The sequence below is a fragment of the Lolium rigidum genome, chromosome 7 (assembly GCF_022539505.1).
Source record: "Lolium rigidum isolate FL_2022 chromosome 7, APGP_CSIRO_Lrig_0.1, whole genome shotgun sequence".
In the NCBI taxonomy this organism is placed as follows: Eukaryota; Viridiplantae; Streptophyta; class Magnoliopsida; order Poales; family Poaceae; genus Lolium; species Lolium rigidum.
In genome coordinates this window covers 126,358,908-126,383,538 of record NC_061514.1, presented here as the reverse complement: position 1 = coordinate 126,383,538, position 24,631 = coordinate 126,358,908, and the positions used below count along the sequence as shown (strand labels likewise).

Genomic DNA, 24,631 nt, shown 5'->3' with positions numbered 1-24,631 from the left:
GAGCGTCGGTTTGTTTTTGTTTTTATTTTTGTTTGAATAAAATGGATCCTAGAATTCATTGTATGGGAGAGAGACACGCTCCGCTGTTGCATATGGACAAATATGTCCTTAGGCTTTACTCATAGTATTCATGGCGAAGGTTGAATCTTCTTCGTTAAATTGTTATATGGTTGGAATTGGGAAATGCTACATGTAGTAATTGGTAAAATGTCTTGGATGATTTGATACTTGGCAATTGTTGTGCTCATGTTTAAGCTCTTGCATCATATACTTTGCACCCATTAATGAAGAAATACATAGAGCTTGCTAAAATTTGGTTTGCATAATTGGTCTCTCTAAAGTCTAGATAATTTCTAGTATTGAGTTTTGAACAACAAGGAAGACGGTGTAGAGTCTTATAATGTTTACAATATGTCTTTTATGTGAGTTTTGCTGCACCGGTTCATCCTTGTGTTTGTTTCAAATAACCTTGCTAGCCTAAACCTTGTATCGAGAGGGAATACTTCTCATGCATCCAAAATCCTTGAGCCAACCACTATGCCATTTGTGTCCACCATACCTACCTACTACATGGTATTTCTCCGCCATTCCAAAGTAAATTGCTTGAGTGCTACCTTTAAATTTGCATCATTCGCCTTTGCAATATATAGCTCATGGGACAAATAGCTTTAAAAACTATTGTGGTATTGAATATGTACTTATGCACTTTATCTCTTATTAAGTTGCTTGTTGTGCGATAACCATGCTCCTGGGGACGCCATCAACACTTTGTTGAATATCATGTGAGTTGCTATGCATGTCCGTCTTGTCTGAAGTAAGGGAGATTTACCACTCATTTAATGGTTAGAGCATGCATATTGTTAGAGAAGAACATTGGGCCGCTAACTAAAGCCATGAATCATGGTGGAAGTTTCAGTTTTGGACATATATCCTCAATCTCATATGAGAACAATAATTGTTGCTAATTGCTTATGCATTAAAGAGGAGTCCATTATCTGTTGTCTATGTTGTCCCGGTATGGATGTCTAAGTTGAGAATAATCAAAAGCGAGAAATCCAAATGCGAGCTTTCTCCTTAGACCTTTGTACAGGCGGCATAGAGGTACCCCTTTGTGACACTTGGTTAAAACATGTGTATTGCGATGATAATCCCGGTAATCCAAGCTAATTAGGACAAGGTGCGGGCACAATTAGTATACTATGCATGAGGCTTGCAACTTGTAAGATATAATTTACATGATACATATGCTTTATTACTACCGTTAACAAAATTGTTTCATGTTTTCAAAACCAAAGCTCTGGCACAAATATAGCAATCGATGCTTTCCTCTTTGAAGGACCATTCTTTTACCTTTTATGTTGAGTCAGTTCACCTATTTCTCTCCATCTCAAGAAGAAAACACTTGTGTGAATCGTGCATTGATTCTTACATACTTGCATATTGCACTTGTTATATTACTTTACATTGACAATATCCATGAGATATACATGTTATAAGTTGAAAGCAACCGCTGAAACTTAATCTTCCTTTGTGTTGCTTCAATACCTTTACTTTGATTTATTGCTTTATGAGTTAACTCTTATGCAAGACTTATTGATGCTTGTCTTGAAGTACTATTCATGAAAAGTCTTTGCTTTATGATTCAGTTGTTTACTCATGTCATTACCGTTGTTTTGATCGTTGCATTCATTACATATGCTTACAATAGTATGATCAAGGTTATGATGGCATGTCACTCCAGAAATTATCTTTGTTATCGTTTACCTGATCGGGACGAGCAGGAACTAAGCTTGGGGATGCTGATACGTCTCCGACGTATCGATAATTTCTTATGTTCCATGCCACATTATTGATGATATTTACATGTTTTATACATACTTTATGTCATATTTATGCATTTTCCGGCACTAACCTATTAACGAGATGCCGAAGAGCCGATTCGTTGTTTTCTCGCTGTTTTTGGTTTCGTAAATCCTACAAAGGAAATATTCTCGGAATTGGACGAAATCAACGCCCAGGGGCCTATTTTTGCACGAAGCTTCCAGAAGACCGAAGGATTAACGAAGTGGGGCCACGAGGTGGCGACACGCCAGGGCGGCGCGGCCTGGACCCTGGCCGCGCGGCCCTGTTGTGTGGGGCCCCCGTGGCGCCTCTTGACCAGCCCTTCCGCCTACTTAAAGCCTCCGTCGCGAAACCCCCAGTACCGAGAGCCACGATACGGAAAACCTTACTGAGACGCCGCCGCCGCCAATCCCATCTCGGGGGATTCAGGATATCGCCTCCGGCACCCTGCCGGAGAGGGGAATCATCTCCCGGAGGACTCTTCACCGCCATGGTCGCCTCCGGAGTGATGAGTGAGTAGTTCACCCCTGGACTATGGGTCCATAGCAGTAGCTAGATGGTTGTCTTCTCCTCATGTGCTTCATTGTCGGATCTTGTGAGTTGCCTAACATGATCAAGATCATCTATCTCGTAATTCTATATGTTGTGTTTGTCGGGATCCGATGGATAGAGAATACTATGTTATATTGATTATCAATCTATTACCTATGTGTTGTTTATGATCTTGCATGCTCTCCGTTATTAGTAGAGGCTCCGGCCAAGTTTTTACTCTTAACTCCAAGAGGGAGTATTTATGCTCGATAGTGGGTTCATGCCTCCATTAAATCTAGGACAGTGACAGAAAGTTCTAAGGTTGTGGATGTGCTGTTGCCACTAGGGATAAAACATTGATGCTATGTCCGAGGATGTAGTTATTGATTACATTACGCACCATACTTAATGCAATTGTCGGTTGTTTGCAACTTAATACTGGAAGGGGTTCGGATGATAACCTGAAGGTGGACTTTTTAGGCATAGATGCATGCTGGATAGCGGTCTATGTACTTTGTCGTAATGCCCAATTAAATCTCACAATACTCATCATATCATGTATGTGCATGGTCATGCCCTCTCCATTTGTCAATTGCCCGACTGTAATTTGTTCACCCAACATGCTATTTGTCTTATGGGAGAGACACCTCTAGTGAACTGTGGACCCCGGTCCTATTCTTTACATTGAATACAATCTGCTGCTATTGTTCTTTACTGTTCTCTGCAAACAATCATCATCCACACTATACATCTAATCCTTTGTTACAGCAAGCCGGTGAGATTGACAACCTCACTGTTTCGTTGGGGCAAAGTACTTTGGTTGTGTTGTGCAGGTTCCACGTTGGCGCCGGAATCCCTGGTGTTGCGCCGCACTACATCTCGCCGCCATCAACCTTCAACGTGCTTCTTGGCTCCTCCTGGTTCGATAAACCTTGGTTTCTTTCTGAGGGAAAACTTGCCGCTGTACGCATCACACCTTCCTCTTGGGGTTCCCAACGGACGCGTGCTGTACGCGTATCACCGCGCGGGCCCCTCCTCCTCCACGCCGCAGCGGCTTGTGCTGCTGGTGGCGGGGATGGGTGGAGCGTGGCGGCATGCGGCCCTCGCGAAGGAAGGCGGCGGCGGCGGCGGCGACGGCGATGGCAGCGCTCGCCATGGAAGGCGGCGGCGCGCGGCAGTAGGGAGAGGGGAGAGAGTGGTACGGGCGAGGGAGGGGTACGACATGATATAGGAGAAGTTATATTTGTGGCGCACCTGCGCCAGTGCGCCACAGAACACGTTATTTCTGTGGCGCACGGAGGCTAGTGCGCCACATAATACGTTATTTCTGTGGCGCACCAAGTGCAGTGCGCCATAAAAAAAGTAAAACCAATGATTGGGCGTGACAGGGTGTGGGCCCCACCAAGTTTTTGTGATGCATGGCTCCCTGGTGCGCCACAAAATTAAGCTATTTCTGTGGCGCAGCGTTCCTGGTGCGCCACAAAATAACTTTCTGTGGTGCATTTTTAGTGGTGCGCCACAGAACTAAGCTCCACCTATAAGCGTTTCCCTACTAGTGTTTGGAGTTATATTTCGGCAGAGAAGCATGGTCCAGGGAAGTTCTATGCTCATATTCATAAGAATATTCAAGTTCCAAATTTTTAAGTGTCTTTGGAAGTCTAGTTGTGTGATGAAGATAAATGTTTCTGCCTGGTTATTGTTGTCAGATCGGTTGAATACTCGTGATCTACTTTAGAGGAGACATCGGTGTGTTATTAAGGACTATCATTGTGATCTCTGTCCTTTGCGAGCTCATGAGGATCACATCCACTTGTTCTTTGATTGCAACTTCAGTATTAGAGTTTGGAACTATCTTAAGATTTATTGGATATCCCGTAATGATTTACAAAGGGAGGTGGCACATGCCAGGAGAATTTTTGCTAAAACTTTTTTTATGGAAGTGCTAATGTTGGCCAGTTGGAACATTTGGTTGATTCAAAATGGGAAGAATTTTAGACAAGAGGGACCTACCTTTGTAAGGTGGAAGGCCAAGTTTATTCATGATATTTCACTTTTACACTATAGAATCAAGACTAAGCATAGAGACGGTTTGTTAGCATGGATTAGGGCTCTACCTTAGAGTCTTATCTATCTTTTCTAGGTAGTTATCCTTTTCCTTTTTACATATGACTTTGTTGTTGGTTATATTGTGGGGCTATTGCCTCACAATCGAGGGTAAAAAAAACTATGTTGTGCTCAACAGGAGGTCCCAGTTTTTCATCTCTCTCTTTTGGTTGAGTTACGAGTTTCACTTTATAAACACATATACTCTCATTTTGTTATGAAGTATCCTATTGTGTCTCTTTGTGTGAACACGTAGGTGAAGTGGCGAAATTGATGTATATTATTTTATTAGAAATAAATGTTAGGTTGCATGTATATATTATAAATTTGTGTTGAAAAAGCCCACATTCTCAAACTAGGATCTGCCATCAGATTGCGCCTAAAATAAAATGATACTATAATCATATGCAAGTTAAGTAAATGCTGCTATTGCCGCTAGGCACTTAGCATGGTTGAAAGTAAATTATACTTCTTGCTTACCTGTGGTAAAGCACTAAAATTCCTCTTACAATTTGAGGAGGTGCTTGTCCAACCAAAAATTTGCATCAACGTCATCTTGAGATTTCGTGTACTTGTCCAATGATTGGAACACCATCCAACTTCATTAAAAAATATAATAAGAGTTAAGAAACCATTGCAAGATCCGACTTGAGAACTAATTAGAAACAATGTAAATATCACCCGAATCAAAGCTTTTGTTTTTATGATACCTTCTAGCAATATCTCTTCAAGTCTAGCTCAATATCTAGCTTATTTTGATAATATTGGCATGGATTTAAGAAGTGTCCACTCCTATGTAGTGTCCTCTTCATGCCCCACATTTATCCACAATATTCAACACTTCCTAACTAGGTTCTTCCGTTTCAAACTATATCGAGATCTCTTGAATTCCATATAGAAGGAGTCGTATGTGAATCTCATAGTTGGTACATCAATGTCCAGTCTCCTGATAAAATTATCCAACGGCTAAAAAAACTTGACAACAATGTCTACTCTTCCTGTAAAAAGTTTCAGTCTACACAATTTTTATTGGCTTCACTTCCTTTCACCTTTTATGAATAGCCATTTAATCAAGATAATTTGATCTAAATAGCTTATGGAATTGTTTCTTGTTGTCCAACATGCTCTCCAAGTTCAGATATGTTAAAGCAAACAAAGAACACCAGACCTATCTGAAAAGGATAGGTACGGTCAACTACCGAGGGAGGTGAATAGGCGACTAACAAATTAAGTATCTGATGCATCTGAAATGCATCTATGTTATTTGTAGTCTATTGTGTTAAATCCCATCACATTTCCATCACATTATGAGTTAACACCTTGATTTACTTTGATTTCGCGGTCCCTTTATTTTGGTTCTAACTATGTTTGGTAGAAAAACCTTATGTTAATATTTTGGACTTTCACGGAGCTTCGATACTCCAAAAAAAAGGTAAGGTCAAAGAGCACACTTCAGAATTTTTGAGATGGATCCAACGAGATAAAGTGGTCTAACATGAGGTCAATGGGCTGGAAATGGGGACCCATGACGCGTCCAGGGTATCAGACCGCGCCATGGGGTCTATCTACCCCTCGACCGTTCGTTTGACATCAATGTTTCACATACGTTCGTGTTTGACCTAAAACCCTATATATATATCCCTGATGGTCTTCCTCGCTACACATGGAACCAGAGATCAAAAAACATAAACAAAGAATCTACAGTCCGCCACCGGCGGAGATCAGAGCCGGAATAGCCTCTGGGTGGCTCCACCCACTCCGGCGTGGTCATCATCAACATCTAAAGCAGCACTGTCTTCATCCTCTCCATACCTCTACTGTAATATATTGGCAAACATGATCTATAAGGTGGTATATCGTTTTCCCATGATGTATTGGATCTCTATGTCTAGTTCTGATTAGTGACTTGTTCATGGCTATGGTGAAATAGTTTGTTTGTGGATGCATACAGGTTTGTTATCTCCTATGATAGTCTTATGTACTAGTTTGTCTAGTTTTGAGTAGTGACTTGTTCATCCCTTGACGTACCTTCATCCACCTCCACCTTGCATAAGCTTTCTTTGCATCTTTAATTTAAGCACTTAGTTGTTTTAGTTTCCCGCATTCTAGTTAGTTGTATTAACAAATTAAAATCTTGCATATTTTATTTTATTGCATTGCACAAATAACCATATAGGTGGGTTATAGGGCTTAAGAGAATAGATAATTTATCTTCAGCTCCTTGTGGATTTGACATTCAAATACTTATCAAATTGTGCTACAGTTATTCCCTTCCCTTGGAGAGTATCGGTATACATTAACCATACATCAAGTAAGTAAATGATAAAAATAACCTCAATGATGGAGACGAGGATGTATTTCCCGAAGTTCCTTCCTTTGGGGAAGAACATCTTCATTGGAGAAGTGTGTCTGCACAAAGCCCACCACGTGCCATAAAGGCTCACCTTATTCACTTCGTTCCTTGCGCAAAGCAAGGTGCTAGGATCCACTAAGCAGTGACCCTTGCATGCTTCGATCAAAATGTTTACAAACAAGGTTGGCGCAATCTCCATTACTAAATTGGAAGCTCCCAACGCGACCAAAAGATTTACACCACAAAGATTGAGCTTCAAGGACGAACTCTTCCGTCTAGGGTGCCCAAACACCCAAGAGTAACAAGATCCACTAGGGATTGCAAGGGAGATCAAGTTTTCCTTGGTGGAGTTGTAGAGCTAGATCTTCTCTCCTGAATCCTAGAAGATGAAAGTGTTCGAGTGGATAGGGAGAGAGATCTACGAATATCCCGAATCCTAGAAGATGTAAGGTGCATTAGGCACAAGTAGTGCCATTTCTAGGAGAGAGTGGTACTACCGTTGGCTGCACTAGTATCCGGGCCTAGAACAATGTTGCGATAATGGGGGTGATACATCCTAACCATTTTAGGAGGGCTTTGGGGGTGCATTTTGTTTCTATATGTGAACATAATTCTACCCATACCGTCTTTAATGGACCTCTTGATAGTACAGATTTTCTAGGAGTCATTGAAACGAAAAAGTTTGGAAACCTGCCTTCGATTTATTCCCTTTTTAGGGGATCATCTTGTGCCATTTTCGAGAATACCTATACTGCCCATGCACACGACTTTCCACTAATTGCGTTGCAGCTACACCAAAACTATTTAGGGAGGGAAACTCCTTTCACAAACTATATCTTTCCCAAGAAGTCCCTCATTAGGTCCAGAACACTTGTATATGATAAAGGAAAAAAACAATCATAACTCTAGCTTTTGCAATAGTAGAGTCAATTGATGGCAGCTTCCCAATGTCCTCCAGCATCATATCAATACAGTGGGCAGCACCACCATTCCAAAACATGTTGGAGCGCTTTGCATTACATTCATCAGAAGCAACAGCACGAGTTCCGTCGAGTCCGAAAAGAATTTCACATGTACTCCTAGTCCCGTGACAGCCGGATCTCTTCTCTGCTCGACGCTGTTGCCGCCGCGCCCGCGCCCAGGCAGCCAGGCTCGTCTCCTCGCCTTCGCATCCGGGCACCGTCGGCCCAGTCCCTGAGATGGCCCACCACGTCGTCCGCGAACACGGCGCTCTTGAACGAGCTCCCCATCTGCATTCATTCAGTGATTTTGTCAAGGCTCGTCCGGTCATGTAATCATATGAGAACCATGGCTGGCGACTGAACTTACATGAGAGACGATGGCGTAGAGGGGGAGTGTGCTGTAGCTGCATAGCACCTGCACGACGACGCTGGACAACGAAACAAGCAAACGCGCGTCAGCTATGCATCCATCGACCACCTGACAGACATGAATTCGCGCGATTACTGATTAATTCGAATCCCGGCATACCATATGGCGATTCTTGAGACGTTGTACCCGAGCCTGTCCATGATGCAGGAGTTGAAGCCGAACGTTGCCTGCAGTCACACAAATCACAATGTCAGAGCTTAGTTACTGTAGTAATTACCACTGAAGTTTCTTTGACGAGCAATTAGGACTGAAGTTACAGGATTGAATTGCGTGATCTTGAGCATGCTATTGCTTACTAGCGTCCAGAAGAAGTAGGCGAACTCGAACGCGTTCTGGAACAGGATGAAGTGGATGAGGATGAGCAGGATCCGGGGGTTGTGGAACCAGAAGAGGTCGTCGGAGGGGTCGACGGCAATGCCCCCGTCGTCCACGGTGGCGTGCTTCGAGGCCACCTCGTAGGCCATCTGGGTTATGATGTGCTCCAGCTTCGTCCCAATCAGAAGTAGCAGCTGTATATATACAGAGCAAGAAGGGCACACACATCATGTCATCATAAGTAGCGAATACAAGGGCAAAAACAGAACAAGCAGTGTATAGCACTTACAGCCAACGGAACAAGTGAGATCCAGAAGTACGAGTGCCACCCTACACCAAGCATTTTCAGCCATGAGGATCAATGTTGTAAATACTGAGGGAAAACAAGGTACATAGTCGTGGAGGTGCAAGAAATATCGGGCATACCAGTGACGTTAATTAGCAGGAAAATCATCACAAATATCCAGTAATACCATCTGCGTTGAACAGATTGAAGTTAGTAAGCAGATATCATTTAATAGTTATAAGCTCTGGCAAACAACGGTCGATCTTCAACTCCAAGTTCATCAACTTACTTTATACCAACAACTCTCTTGTAATCTTTCTCGAGAGCCTTTATCATGTAGTCATAGAAGTCAAATTTTCGGTTCCCCCTGAAGTGCTCCTGCCAAGTAAAAATAGTTGTTCAGAAACCCGGGCCAGAAGAAAAAAAAGGCACAATTGAATTAAAGCAACGATAAAATTATGGAACCGAGGGAGTATGATATACCATGAGAAAACCAAGCCTCATTGCGACATAATCGTCCTTGGTCACTGATCCGTAGAACTGCTTGAAGAAAGAATGCTGGAAAAAACATCGCCCAAGTTCAAAGTTCAGACATACAACAAGTTAATAGTACATATCTCAAGTTTTGTTTGCTGATTGCATCGCATACTTACAATCCAAAGTATGACCATGGTGGTTTTGCCGTAACCCTTGTACCGGTCCTGGATGAACTTGTATTGCTGCACCCGGTGGATCATCTTAGGAGCGGCAGCTGATAAACCGAGTAATTAGCCTTATTGATACCACTAACTATCATAAGTACCTCTACTCACTCGTTTCAAGTGAGTGTAGTATTAGAACCGTTTCCTTACCACTGTCGCCATCTACCTGGATGCTCTTCTCCCACTGTTTCCATTTCCGCATCTGCGCACGGGCACTGTCAGGTCAACTATGGAAGTTCAGATAGGATTAATTAGCACGATCTAGTAGTTTAGCTACCTGAAGAAGTCCCAGGAGCACTGTAAAGGCGCTGAGAGCGACATGCGTGATAGCTAGAACAAAGATGAAGATGTGTATCTGCTCCAAGGCGTGAAGGGAGAGCAACGGGACTTTTCCCTGAAACAGTTGCAAGATGGCTTAAAAATTAATTAAAACGTCGACACTTATTATGGATGGGATGCAGTAGATGCGTTACAGTACAGTAGTTAACCGAGCAAAAGTACTACTAGTAAGATAAAGGTGTGCTGACACTGTAATCTTAGTTTTGTTATCACCATGTCGGTTTAAATAAAAACTGAAACTGTAGTGTATCAAGACCTCGATCAAACCAGTCTCCTTGTCTGATGCAATTTTCTAAAACCTTCTATGCACCGACTCTGAAACATGTCCAAACCGCCCCGATCGATTCCCCTGGTTACATCTGGTGCCGACGCGAGTATAATAACATTTCCAAACCTGGCGGGTCGAGCAGTGCCCCGAGGCTGCAGGTTCTCCCTTGAGCAGCCTCCTGGCGCCAATGGCTAAGGAGGAGGAAGAAGAAGCAGAGACGCCGTAATGTGCAGTCGTCACGCTGGTGGCCGGGAGGCACGGCAGCCAATGCCCCATGAGGCTCTCATCGATGCAGATCTTTTGTATCAGGTCTTGGGACACGACGAGCATCAGCGAGATGAACCCCAGCAGCATCAGCTCTGCAGCATTGACAAGTAAGCACAAGTTCAAAATGTGACAACTAAGCAAGCTACTACTAGATGACGATCGATGGAGGATATGGCATACCTTCTTTGAGCTTGATCAACGCCTCATACAGCGTCTCCCTCCGGTGCTCCAGCGCCTGCAAGTGATACAACAAATAAGGTCTTAGTTACTCTGACAAATTAACGAGCTCTGCATCAGTGACACTGGGAAACAAAATTTGAGCACCTTCCCAAGATAATGTAGAGAGCGCTCGAAGATGATGGAGATGAAGACGATGATGGAGCACACCGACGCCACGATCCATGTCGGCGTCTCCTCAAGCGTCGCGCCACCAGACATTGCTGACTACCAAGGCTGGTTCGCCCCCTTCTGTTGCCTTCACCGTACTCCTCGTCCTTGCTCTTCTTATATACTGTACTAAAGTTACATGGAGTATACTGAAATTTTCAGGGCCTCGTGGACAGCTCAGGTGGCCCTGACACTTCTTATCTGTTCATAACTTAGCCCCTCTAACCCCTCGATCGTACTTACTGGCTAAGCTTCTTTAACCCACGTTTCTTTTCCTAAAGGAATTCCTTTCCCAAAAGGGAACAGCTAGTCCCTGCTTCGCTTTTTTCAGTGTATTATGCCGCGTATATTATTTTAACCAAGAAAGGTTTCAAATCTAGTGCATTTTATCTTTGTGGAACTTTCCTTGATCAGATTTACAAATAACCGAATGGAGACCATAGTGTATTATCTGTTCCACTGGCGCGGAGACTGCAAAAGCTTCAGTATGGTCAGCATTTCCACTTTCCAGTGCAAGTAGATGTTCTGCGTGCAGTATAGATCGAGCATGAAAAAGCTTCAGAACTTGTACATTCTAAAAAAAATGAAACAGTGTCTAGGAGGAACTAGACACTTTTTGATATAGTAGAAGCGGGACTTGGCGTGACAATTCCGAAATTCGTCCCTAACAGGAATCGAACTCCGGTCGTTAGGATGCGCCACTGCGATCCCAACCACTGGGCTAAGCCCACGTCGAACTTGTACATTCTATAACCATAATGTAAAGGCAGACCACCTACCATTCAACCTCAAAAAAAAAAAAAAGAGTTTCGGGAAAGAAAAAAAAGATCGTACTACAAGATGACTGATGCACATGCCGCTAATCCAGTTTGTGATGCATCTATTTGACCTAAGAACGTCCTAAATTTACTTTTTAATTTTTTCGAAATGGGGCATTGCCCAGCCTCTGCATCAATGTGATGCACACGGCTTTTCATTTATTTGAATGGTTCAAAAAAATTCAGAAGTTTACATCACGGATCAGAGATGGTTGAGACAAGTATCAACCATCGGAAAATGAATAAAAACACAGAATTATCCATTTTGTATCCTACTAGTGTGTCGCCACCCAGTAGCCTGGAAAAAGAAGTCCTGAGTAACCGTCAGCAGACGGTTGCACCCAATATCCATAGTCTCCCGCTGATCCTCCGGAAGAAGGAAAGCCCATTGTTGGATCCAGTACGCCGCACGCCGTATAACCTGCAAAAAATTAGTTCCCTTTTGTCTGTTAAAAATTATGTCATTCCGGTTTGTCCAAATAGACCAGCATACAACAGATATGCCAATCCGTATTATATTCTTATCCAATTTATGAACCCCATTAAGCCAATTACCAAACATATTAGTAATATTTGCAGGTGGGTGTATACCAAAAGTAAAATAAATCATTTGCCAAACAATTTTGGCAAATGGACATGATAAGAATAAGTGATTTATGGTTTCTGGCTCATTACAAAAACAACATTTAGTGCATCCATGCCAATTCCGTTTCACCAAATTGTCTTTTGTGAGTAGTACTTTATTGTTAAGAAACCACATAAATTTTTTGATCTTGAGAGGTATTTTTAATTTTCACAGATATTTGCGTAAAAAAGGAGTGTGACCATTCATTAAGTCAAGATACATTGATTTGACTGAAAATGTTCCGGAATCAGTAAGTTTCCAAAAAAATTTATCCGGAGTGTTTGTCAACTGTACCATCATTAGCCGTTGACAAAGATTAATCCATTGATTCCATTTGTTTTCGTTAAAAGCCCTCCTAAAAGCAATATTAAGCGGATTTTGTGCCAACACAGTAGCAACTAAAACATTCTTTCGTTGTATACAACGCCGGATATTGTTGTGCTAAAGAAGTGTCTCCTAGCCAAATGTCCTCCCAAAACCGTGTATCAGATCTGTTCCCCACTTTAAAAAAGCCCCTACTAAAAAAATCATCTTTCACACGCATAAGACCTTTCCAAAATGGAGAATCAGTAGGTTTCCCCTCAACATGTACAAATAATACTCCTTTACAGCAGATTGAGAATAATCTAAATTTGCCACAACTGAATTTAGACATAAATATCAGAGAATATTTGAACGTTCCATTGTTGCCACAAGTCCAGACCAAGACTGCACAACTATATAGATTGGCCCATTCACCACATAAACAACTACTCGCTTCGTTCCATATTAGTTGTCGCTGATCTGGATATATCTGCAATTATTTTGCGTATAGATACATCCGAATATGCAACGACTAATCTAGAACGGAGGTAGTACTACTTGACAAAGTTCATGTCAGTTCGAGATCACAGGCAGAGACAAAGTCGACCAAGTGACCTTATGGATCACAGGCAGGTTTGAAAGCTACTGCATTTTTTGTTTGTGGAACTTTAGTTTGATGAGATTGACAAATACCGCATGGGGCATTGTCTGTTTCACTGACAGGGAGAATGCAAAAGTTTCAATATAGGTCAGCATTTCTAGTTTCAAGTGCAAGTAGATGATTTGCGTGCAATTAAATTTACAAAGAAATAACTTTATTAGGCAATAAATATTTGATCGCTTTATTTTTTTTTTTGCTACAAGTGCAGACTCTAGACTGCGCAACTTTATAGATCATCAAGGCTGAGAGACAGAGTCGACCAAGTGACCTTAACTGAAATCAACGCACAGTCAGTCTTTATATGTTGAGTAGACAGCCCGTGGCTGTTGGCCCTGAAGGAACAACAAACTTGAGCACAAGCAGTAGAGGACTCCGACCCAATCATGAACTTCAAATCCATCCATGAATCCATGATGACAGAAACCACAGACCTGTGTAAGATACCTGATTCGCCGATGATGGCGCCATCAAAGAGACAGATCTCTTCATCTAATCTATTGACGAAGCAACCGAGACGCAAACTGAAGCCGCATTTCACTTGCGAAACGGAAACCTGCACGGTCGCCTCGACGCCGCATCCAAGACGCAGAAAAACCATGTCGACGGCGCCGCAGTCGCCGTGGATGCGTCTTGCTAACGTGCGAGAGTCCCACACGCCATTGCCGTCTACGGCAGACAGACCATCAATCAGTTGCAGATCATCGTTTTCGTCTTCGCCTGTCTTGATCCTCATGTCGTACTCGATTACAATAGTGTCGAGCAGATGTATGGCTCGCTTAGGGCCGTTCATGGTGATGAGAGACCCCTGCTCCACGACGACGGGATCGTCCCTGCTGTAGCTGACGACGTAGTTAAGCAGCCGATCCAGGTTGTCCCGCACCGCTATGTATCCATACAACTCTAGTGACGACTGACGAGCCGCTGTTGGAAGGAGCTTTAGCTAGCTTGAGCGAGAAAATCTGCAGCATGCACCTAGGCGGATGCACGATGCAGGTTCCGTTGTGGCAGAAGCAGTCGGCCGTGGGATCTGAGTTCATCGTGGCCTCCAGCGGAGTCTCTCTGCGGTCCGAGACACCGAACATCTTCCCCAGCGCGCTGGTGTATATGGAGCCGCTACGGTGGCCGCTGTTTTTGGACGTGTACAGAGGGAACACGCTTTCCTTGTAACGGCACATGTCTTCTTCATCACTGTCCACGAGTATAACCTGGCGATTGTATGTTACGGACCTTACGGTGCCCCCTCCGTCTTCCTGACGGCTATCAGCGTCGCAAGAGATTGCCTCCTCTGTTACGCCCCTCGTCTCGCCGATGCTTGCCATGTTACGAGATCCATGGGGGGTTCGGGGAACACAACGAACTGGTGGTGCACTGGGAGGTGGGAGAACTCGTGGCGGCGGAGCACCGGCCATGAAAGAGAGGAGAGGTCGCGAGATACCGGAGAAGCGGTACATTTGGAGGAGGGGTGGCGTGTCAGGGTGTCGGAAGAGACGAGGAATCGAGCGGATGCATCTAGGAGCGCGCCGGCGGCGGCGGCGGTGCTGGAAATAAATCTTGACCAGGGCTATATAGATCGGAGCTTTCATCGGTAAAGGAAAAAAAAAAAACGACCTGTACCAACGTCCCCTCCACTACGGCACTAACCCAGAATGGAAGCTCCCCCCCCCCCCCCCCCCGTACAAGATGTACAAAGAAGGAAAGAAAGAAAGAAAAAAGAAAGACAAAAAGAAAGCTAAAACAAAAGTTAAGAAGCCATGAAAAGGTGGAGCCAATTCTTGAAAGGATTATCCCATTTTTTCTTCATTCTGTAAGAAAGTAAGTGGATCTCTTGTTTGAACATTGACTTCCAGGCTTGAAAAGTTGGTGTTTGTCCTTCAAAGATTTTCTTGTTTCTGATTATCCAAATGGACCATGAAACAATCATAATAATCTCCACTGCGAACGGTAGATTCAGCTTTTCCTTAATATCATATAAAGCTTCCATGATTGATTGCTGGTTTGAAATTTGGAAGCTCCCCTCGAAATCCCGCGCGTTAGTTGTGCCTGATTCACAATGAAAATACTTTCTCCGTCCCACAAACATGGTCTATGATTATTTGTTAAGATATATCAAAATTTTGATAAATTTCACGCAACCTTCATAGAACAGAGGGAATACATATATATGGCGGCTAGGTTGTTATCCTGCATGCTATGCAAGGAAAATAAGGGGCTAGCCACCACCCGTTCTCTCCATTACTCTCTAAACTCTCCCTCAATTGTGCACCGTCGTGGCCGCTCGCTCAGATTGTACTTCGCGACACCCTTCTGCTTGATGGCCGCCCTCTGGAACATAGTTGCCGGAAATCCAGGTTGTCCGAGTCGAGGTACAGGGTCAACATCCGAGCGAACGAGGATCGGCGAGGGGTATACATCTCTGGTACACCAATTTGGGACGTGGATCGCGATCCACTTAATTTTGGGTTGATGACCCCGGGTCGATAAAATGGTTTCGTGGTACCCGATCCAAATGACTTTGCACTATTAGAAAAAACTTTATTAGTGGCGGACCACCACTACTGTCACGCCACAGCTAAATGTCGCACCATGTGCGCCATTGCTATATGGCTTAGCACCATGTAGTGTGCCACTAGTAGCTACCTGGTGCGCTACTGCTAAAAACGCGAGGTGCTCCACTAGTAAAAAAGTAGGTGCTCCACTGCTAAAATTTGAAATCTGGATCTAGATCTAGCACAAAAATTGATTATTTTGTCGTAATTTTTTCTCTTTTTGTTGTCCAAATTATTTGTCCCGTTTGTGTTCATATTCATGCTCATACTCATAACCTAGTAGTCGGTGAGGATGGAGGAGGGAGGAAAGGAGGGTTCATGGAGAAGAGGCAGGAGGGAGGAGAGGAGGGTTCATGGAGAGGAGAGAGAAGAGGATGTAGTAGGAAGGCCAGAGGTAGGGTCGCCGGAGGGAGAAGGAAGGCTAGAGGGAGGGTCGCCGAAGAGGAGGAAGGTGGGGTGGCTGGAGGAGTAGAAGGAAGAAGCAAATGATGGAGATGAAGGAGGAGAGGAGGAGGAGGAGGAGGAGAATAGAATGTGTGGAGGAGGGAGTAGGAAGATGGATAAGAAGTAGGGGAAAGTAGTTGCCCAGTTTTAAATTTTGAAGGAGGGAAGACTAGTAGTGGCGCACCATCTCATGGTGCGCTATTGCTATTTTTTCCTTTTTTCAAATTTTGCCTGAAATCTAAAACCTGGAAAAACTTTGTTTTCGTTTTCAAATTTGGCAATCCAAAAAATCGCTAAACCGTCCGTAGGGTTTGATATCGGATGTAAAATTTTGAGTAGATACATTTTCATATAAAAACGTTTTCATTGGACATCGTATGCGCCGAATGATGACACCATTTTGCATAATATATCAAAATTCATGTTTGTTAATTTTCCCTAAAAACTAGATGACATCACATGTTCATCTGGAAGGATTTTTTTTGAAATTTCTAACATTTTCTTCTATTTTTTAAAAAACTAAAAATGTTGGGATTCGTAGCATAGAAAACAAAAAATTCCTACCGGAACGAATAACAAGCCAATATCTAATCTAGTAGATGGTAGCAACAAGGTGAAGGTCAACATACCCTCGAAGATTGCTAAGCATTAACGAGATAAATCTCGTGGTAGATGTAGTCGATCACTTCTCGCTTTCAAAAGCGCGTAGAAGATCTTGACGCTGCCACAATCGGGAAGCACCTCCGCACTCGGTCACACGTACGGTGTTGATGATGACATCCTTCTCCCTATTCCAGTGGGCAGCGGATGTAGTAGATCCTCCTCGGAATCCCGCCAGCATGACAGTGATGGTGGTGGTGGAGATCTCCGGCAGGGCTTCGCCGTAAGCGATGCGGGAGAAAGAGTGAGGAGGGAGTAGCTAGGATTTAGTAGAGGGGGACACTTGGGCGCTGGCTTGGGAGCCCCTTTGTCGAGGGTACTCCTCGGCAATGCCCACTGATTGGGGCTTAGGGTTGATGGAATCCTGTAGGCTGACACGAGACATCGGTTAACAGACAAGCGGGGAGAGCGATTTACCCAGGTTCGGGGCCCTCGATGAGGTAAAACCCTTACGTCCTGCATGTCTGATCTTGATTATGAAAATATCGGGTTACAATGGGGTGCCGAAGGTTTCGGCTGTGATCTCGTCGAGAGGCTAAGTGCTACGGCGACCTAGCTCTGGACTTATGGTGGCTAAAGTTGCTAAGATTGATTGTCCCCCTCGGAAGCCCCTCTCCTGGCCTTTATATAGGAGGCCAGGTCTCATGAGATCTGTCCGGGTACGACTAAGTTTACAAAAGACCTAGCTCTAAACTTTCCTTGTTCGGCCCCTCTATGTATTGTTCTTCAAAGAATCTTCTCCAGCACCATCCTAGTGGCCCGCCTTGCCATCGGGTACCTTCATGGGGCTCCAGTTGGGCCGCACAGGATAGGGCAATGTCAGTTACCCGAAGGGTAATGCCCACGTCAATAGTCCCCGAGTGTCTACCGAAGATATTTCGGGTAGAGACTAAAGCATGCCTCCACCGACTGTTCTTCTCCCTTGATTGTTCTTGTTCATCCTGCAAACATCATCATCTCTTTCTATCGGGTGCGCGTCCAGCGCTCCTGATGGGAGTAGCCCCCGAGTCTATGTGCGGATGCTTGCGATCCGTGCGTAGACTCAAGTTGTGCTACTCGAACATCTTCTTCTGCCGAAGTTTTCTGCAGATCTTCATAGGTCACCCGACACATTTGTATCAGGGCTTGTATTTATCAGTAAGGTTTTAACGCGTAAAGGATATTGAGTAACGTGCCAAGCTTTTCTGGTTAACTGCCGATGGCAAAACAACGTTACCCTACCCGATGGCAAAAAAGTTTTATCGGATGCGCATATAGCGCTCCCGATGGGAGTAGCCCCCGAGTCTTGGCACGGGCGCTTGTGACCGAGTGCAGACTCGAGCTGAGCATTCCATCCTTTTCTTCAAATATTTCTTCACAAGAATATCTTTGAGTTCATGTCTATCGGGTGCGCGTCCAGTGCTCCCGATGGAAGTAGCCCCCGAGTCTGGGCACGGGCGCTTGTGACCAGGTGCAGACTCGAGCCGACCATCCGATGCTTTTCGTTTTTCTTCGGATGCTTCTGGAGGGCTTCATGAAGTCATTGATGACGCTACCACTGTTGTGGTTTGATTGACAAGACTTGACCTGATGGGCCCACCCTAGTTCTGCGCGGGTAGTTTTTAGGAAATGACCAGTGCATGCGAACTGACCGAGGCATCTCCTCGATTTTCGCACATCGTGGGAATAATGGGCCGCCGGTTCTGTTCTCCTCTTGGGCGACACGTGTACGACTAGATCTCATCCACCTCCCATGATGTCTATGGAGTTATGGCCACGATTTCCCATCAATCCCGTGGCATAAATAGGGAGCCTTCCTGTTGTTTTCACTTTTTACGTTTCCACACTGCTCATCTTCTTCCCCAACCTTTCCTTTCACCTCCGTTCCTTCTCTCAAGAACTCCAGGCGCTATGGGCAAGAAGAAGAGCGCCAACGCCTCAGGTGCGACCAAGGTTAGCTGCGATTGGAGCGCCTCCAGCATTTCCAACCGCGAGGTGAACAGGCTGCGCACCCTCGGTCTCATCTCTCCGTCCGACGACGATATTCGTCTCCCAGGTCCAGCTTCTCGCCCAAAGCCCCCGAAGGGCTTTACTTGCATGTTCACCGCCTTTCTATTTCGCGGGCTCTCTCTTCATGCCCATGAATTTCTCCGTTCTCTTCTTTTCTTCTATGGGATCCATCTCTGGCAGCTGACCCCAAATTCCATTCTCCATCTTTCCATCTTCATCACCGTCTGCGAAGCTTTTCCTCGGCATTGATCCCCACTGGGGTCCATGGAGGAAAATCTTCTATGTCAAGCGTCACAACGACAGCAATGGCCCCCCCCCCCCCCGTCGTCGGTGGCGTTGGCTTTGTTGTCAGAATGGAAGTTGACTACTTCAACTACTCGATGAAGGAGTCTATCCAGGGCTGGCGCAACAAATGGTTCTATCTGCGATATACCCCGGTGTCTGGGCGGCATTCCAATCTTCCTCCGTTCGAGGACGTCCTGGTGGCTCAGCCGATGAAGTCCTGGCGAAATGTCCTGTCTCCTGAAGAAAGCACCATAGCCGACAAGCTGTTCGACCAGGTCGTAGATCTGAAGAACATAGGAGGCTTGATGATGTGCGGCACTGAGGTAGTCTCAGTGTTCTTACAATGTCGGGTGCAACCGCTGATGTCCCGACCCCACCAGTTGTGGCTGTATTTTGGCAAGGATGACAAGTCGAGAGTCAGCTCTGCCGACCTGTCAGATGATGAGCTTCGCGACGAGGTGCGTCGTCTGACGTGCCTCAGCATGAAGGACAACATTGTTCTGACCTCGGCTCGCTCCCCATACGATCTCGAACACCTTCCGGCCGAGGTAATTCTTACTGTTACTTGCTCTTATCACTATCATTGTGCCGCTCTTTGACTTTTCACTGTTTTTTCTCCTGTCGACAGGCCTCCGCCGTGGCTCAATGCTATCCTCCTACACCCGAAAGCGGGGTGGAACCAGAGGATCATGATGATGAATCTGAGGAGACTGAGGACGCCTAGCACATCCTTGAGGACAACGACGTCCAGGAGGGCGAAGCTCCCGAGGACGATGCTCTCACCAGGAGCAGGTGGTGTAAGAGGATAAACGAGGACCTTATCACAACGGCTGAATCGAGTCCTAGCGGGCAAGATAATGATGCCGATGAAACCGCATCGCCTCCTCCTGCCGTTAAAAGTTCGACATGTTTTTTTGCTGTCGAAGACGACCTGGACGTGTAAGCATCTATTTTTCCCTTCGTAACTATCCTTCTTTATTCTGCATGCTGATCATCCTTGCTCTCCAAGCAGCTCTGATGATGACGATGATGTTCCTCTTGCAAAGAGGCTAAATTATTCTCTGGGAAGTCTGAGTCAGCCAAGGAGCCGAACCCTTCGCCTGCCAAACCAACGCCGCCCTCAAGGACGGCCGTGGAAAAGATTCCGGTGTCGAAGGTTATTCCTTCTGGCGACGCTCCCGTTCCATCGGCTGGTCGCAACCACGTAAGTGATTTACTCGACTTGGCTTCCTTCTTTTTCGCTGAATTTCCATATTCGACTGAGGTTTCTTGGCTTTTTGCCTCGCAGCCGATTTATGCCACGGTTGACGCTGTGGTAGATTTTGCTGAGCAATTCACCCATCTGAAGTCTGAGAATGCTCATCTTCGGAAGACCATCAAGACTTCGGCTGACCAGGTGCTGGAGGCCAACAGGCTTGCAGCCGATGCTAAGAGTGAAAACATCTCGCTGAAGGATGAACTGAAGAAGCTGAAGCAAAAAATGAAGGATGAGCAAGATGCTAGACGCGAGGCTGCAATCGCAGCCGATGAAAAAGAGAGCATCCTCCGCGAATCCATTGCGAATTTATTGGGTAAGTTCCTCGGCGCATATCTTTTTTCCAGTATTTTCCTCGAGCTTGCTTATCTATCTTCTTCCAGGTGCTGCCGATTGATGTCTACGCACGCTTCTATTCCTGTAGACGGTGTTGGGCCTCCAAGAGCAGAGGTTTGTAGAACAGCAGCAAGTTTCCCTTAAGCGAATCACCCAAGGTTTATAGAACTCAGGGAGGTAGAGGTCAAAGATATCCCTCTCAAGCAACCCTGCAATTACGATACAAGAAGTCTCTTGTGTCCCCAACACACCTAATACACTTGTCAGATGTATAGGTGCACTAGTTCGGCGAAGAGATAGTGAAATACAAGTAATATGGATGAATATGAGTGGTAATAGCAATCTGAAATAAAGATGGCAGCAAGCAAACATGTAACAGAACTTGTTGGAAACGGAGTTTCAATGCTTAGAAACAAGGCCTAGGGATCATACTTTCACTAGTGGACACTCCCATGGGCCGAGCGGCCACCAATGCCGGCGCGCCGCCACGTGGGGAGGGGGCCCACGACCCCCTCGGCCATCGCCCTTTCGCGTACTTCATCTCCCAGAAACCCTAAGGTGCGGGGGAACATCGAGGATAGTCATCGCCGCCTCCTCGAGGCGGAAAACACCAGAGAGAAAAGAGCTCTCCGGCAGGCAGAAATCTGCCGGGGAAATTCCCTCCCGGAGGGGGGAAATCGTTCCCATCGTCACCGTCATCGAGCTGGACTTCATTGGGATCATCATCATCATCATCTCCACCACCGACACCGTCATCTCCACCGCTGCACCTCGTCTCCACTGTAACATCTAGGGTTGAATCTTGAGTATTTCATAGGGGAAACTCTCCCGGTGTTGATTACTCCTTGTTATTGATGCTATTGAGTGAAACCGTTGAATCAAGGTTTATGTTCAGATTGTTATCCATCATCATATCACCTCTGATCATGTTCCATATGATGTTTTGTGAGTAGTTCGTTTAGTTCTTGAGGACATGGGTGAAGTCTAAATGTTAGTCGTGAACTATGTTGAGTAATATTTAATGGTTTGATATTTAAGTTGTGGTGTTATTCTTCTAGTGGTGTCATGTTAACGTCGACTACATGACACTTCACCTTTATGGGCCTAGGGGAATGCATCTTGTATTCGTTTGCTAATTGTGGGGTTGCCGGAGTGACAACAACCTGAACCCCCGTTGGTATATCGATTCATGAGGGATAGCAGGATCTCAGAGTTTAAGGCTGTGGTTAGATTTATCTTAATTACTTTCTTGTATTTGCGTATGCTTGCAAGGGTTTAATCACAAGTATGTATTAGTCCTAGGAAGGGCGGTGCATTAGCATAGGTTCACCCACACAACACTTATCAAAACAATGAAGATTAATCAACTATATGAAGCGAAAGCACTAGACTAAACTCCCGTGTGTCCTCAACAACGTTTGGTCATCATAAGTAAACAAACCGGCTTGTCCTTTGTGCTAAAAAGGATTGGGCCACTTGCTGCAATTATTATTCTCGCATTTACTTACTGGTATTTTATTTATCTGCTATATCAAAACCTCCTGAAAACTTGTCTGTGAGCATTTACAGTGAATCCTTCATCGAAACTGCTTGTCAACACCTTCTGCTCCTCGTTGGGTTCGACACTCTTATTTATCGAAAGTACTACGATACACCCCCTATACTTGTGGGTCATCAAGAATATTTTCTGGCGCCGTTGCCGGGGAGTGAAGCGCTATTGGTAAGTGGAATTGGTAAGGAAAACTTTTACTGTACGTGCTATTTTTATTTTTGCCTCGTTGCTATAATTCATTATGGAGAGATCTTCTCTTGAATTCCTATTTGGAAAATCTACTACTACTGCAAAGGTAGTGGATGAGGCGCCAGGTGAGAAAGTGATTCCATATAAAATACCTATGAAAATTATTGAACGTGTTGTGGATAACCGCTATGAAGGGGATGGAACTGTCCATCCTGGAGATCATTTATTGTTTTTACATGAATTATGTGGGTTATTCAAGTGTGCAGGTATTTCAATGGATGAAGTTAGGAAGAAAGTATTCTCTATGTCGTTGTCCGGTAAAGCGGCGCATTGGTATAAACCGTCGAAGAATGGGCATTCTCTTGATTGGAAGGATATTATGCCTCTATTTTATTCTAAATTCTATCCTCCAAGTGAAATTCACAAAGACCGAAACCGCATATATAATTTCTGGCATCATGATGGAGAGAGTATTGCCCAAGCATGGGGAGATTGAAGTCTTTATTGCTGAAATGCCCCATTCATGAGCTTCCTAGTAATATCATCATTGATAATTTCTATGCAAGACTTTCTTTTCAAGATAAAACCTTGCTGGATACTACTTGTTCTGGATCATTCACGCGCAACAAAGAAGAGTTTAAATGGGACCTTCTTGATCGGATTCAAGAGAATATTGAAGCATGGGAGAACGACAAAGGTAGAGAGTCAGGCATAAATTATGATTATGAATGCATTGAAACTTTTATGGATACTGATAAATTTCGAAATATGAGTGCTACTTATGGTCTTGACTCTCAAGTTGTTGTAAATTTTTATGAAGCTTTTGCCTCTCATTTTGAATTGCCTAGAGAGAGTTTTAATAAGTATCATGAACCTTACAAAGATAAAACTGATTCACCTATAGGTAAATGTATTGAAGTTAAAACTGTTGATCACATTCTTCCTGAAGCTTATATTGAAAAAATTCCTTTTTCTGCTAAAATGAAGGAGTATTCTGTTATAACTAGTGTGGTTAACAAAAGTGCAAAGAAACCTATAGAATCTGAGGAGCAAATAAATGTTGAACCTTCTGTTGCAATAGTTAAAGACCTTGTGACTGAAAATGTAGAAGATGGTCACATCATTTTCTGTGAATATGCTTCTAATATTGTTTCACATCCTAGTAAGTCTAGGAAAGCCAGTGTTCCTATGCTCTCTGTTAGAATTGGTGATCATTGTTATTATGGTTTATGCGATATTGGTGCAAGTTCTAGTGCCATTCCTTATGAGCTTTACAGGGAAATCATGCATGAAATTGGTTCTTGTGAACTTGAAGATATTGATGTGGTTATTCGGCTAGCTAATAGAGAAACTATCTCTCCTATTGGTATTGTTCGAGATGTGGAAGTTCTATGTGGTAAGATTAAATATCATGCTCGACTTTTTGGTACTTGGTTCTGCTGCTAGTAAGACTTGTCCTATCATTTTTGGTAGACCTTTTCTAAATACTTGTGGAGCTATTATAGATTGCAAGAAAGAGAAAATTGTGACTAAATTTGCTGGTGAATCTTATGAGTTTAATTTCTCTAAATTTGCCAAAGTTCCTTATGAAGCTGAATTGCCTAATGATGATTTTAGAGTTGAACAGACTTGCATCTATTGCTCTTGCTCCTAATAATCATTTGCAGCAATATTTGGAGGATCATGAGAGTGAAGTCTTTAGGGAAGAAAGGAATGAGCTTGATGAAATTTTCCTTCGTCAACCCATTCTTAAACATGATTTACCGGTCGAAGATCTAGGTACAACACCACCACCAAAGGAAGATCCTGTTTTTGATTTGAAACCGTTAACTGATAATCTTAAGTATGCTTATATTGATGATAAGAAAACATATCCTGTTATTATTAGTGCTAAGCTTTCAGATTTTGAGGAAGAAAGATTATTGGAAATATTGAAGAAACACCGAGGAGCTATTGGCTACACTCTTGATGACTTGAAGGGGATTTTTCCCTCTATTTGCCAACATGCCATCAACATGGAAGATGATGCAAAGCCTGTTGTTGAACATCAGCGTCGTCTAATTCCTAAGATGAAGGATGTGGTAAGGAATGAGGTATTGAAACTTCTTGAAGCCGGTATTATATATCCTATTGCTGATAGTAGATGGGTTAGTCCTGTACATTGTGTTCCTAAGAAAGGAGGAA

General features: G+C 44.1%; 1 protein-coding gene and 1 pseudogene across 1 annotated transcript; both read right to left on the bottom strand.

Moving 5' to 3' along the window:
* Positions 1-7,736: 7,736 nt before the first annotated feature.
* LOC124676781 (MLO-like protein 1) lies at positions 7,737-10,835 on the bottom strand. Its single transcript, XM_047212811.1, has 14 exons — positions 10,722-10,835; positions 10,578-10,632; positions 10,257-10,489; positions 9,801-9,917; positions 9,674-9,725; positions 9,476-9,573; positions 9,306-9,380; positions 9,112-9,200; positions 8,963-9,012; positions 8,826-8,866; positions 8,518-8,730; positions 8,321-8,388; positions 8,159-8,219; positions 7,737-8,079 (listed from the first exon to the last, which is right to left on the bottom strand). The coding sequence occupies exons 1-14, from the start codon at positions 10,833-10,835 to the stop codon at positions 7,909-7,911; spliced, it is 1,437 nt and encodes a 478-aa protein (XP_047068767.1). The 3' UTR covers positions 7,737-7,908.
* A 2,582-nt stretch (positions 10,836-13,417) lies between these two features.
* On the bottom strand, positions 13,418-14,510 carry LOC124671965 (annotated as a pseudogene).
* Positions 14,511-24,631: the final 10,121 nt, after the last annotated feature.

What these genes read in the sequence shown, in the direction of transcription:
- LOC124676781 (XM_047212811.1), bottom strand. Translation starts at nt 10,835, where the DNA reads ATGTCTGGTGGCGCGACGCTTGAGGAGACGCCGACATGGATCGTGGCG. An exon ending in CCAGGTAGATGGCGACAGTG is followed by an intron (nt 9,574 to 9,673) that starts GTAAGGAAACGG and finishes TCGGTTTATCAG; the next exon opens with CTGCCGCTCCTAAGATGATC. An exon ending in TGAGGCTTGGTTTTCTCATG is followed by an intron (nt 9,201 to 9,305) that starts GTATATCATACT and finishes TTTACTTGGCAG; the next exon opens with GAGCACTTCAGGGGGAACCG.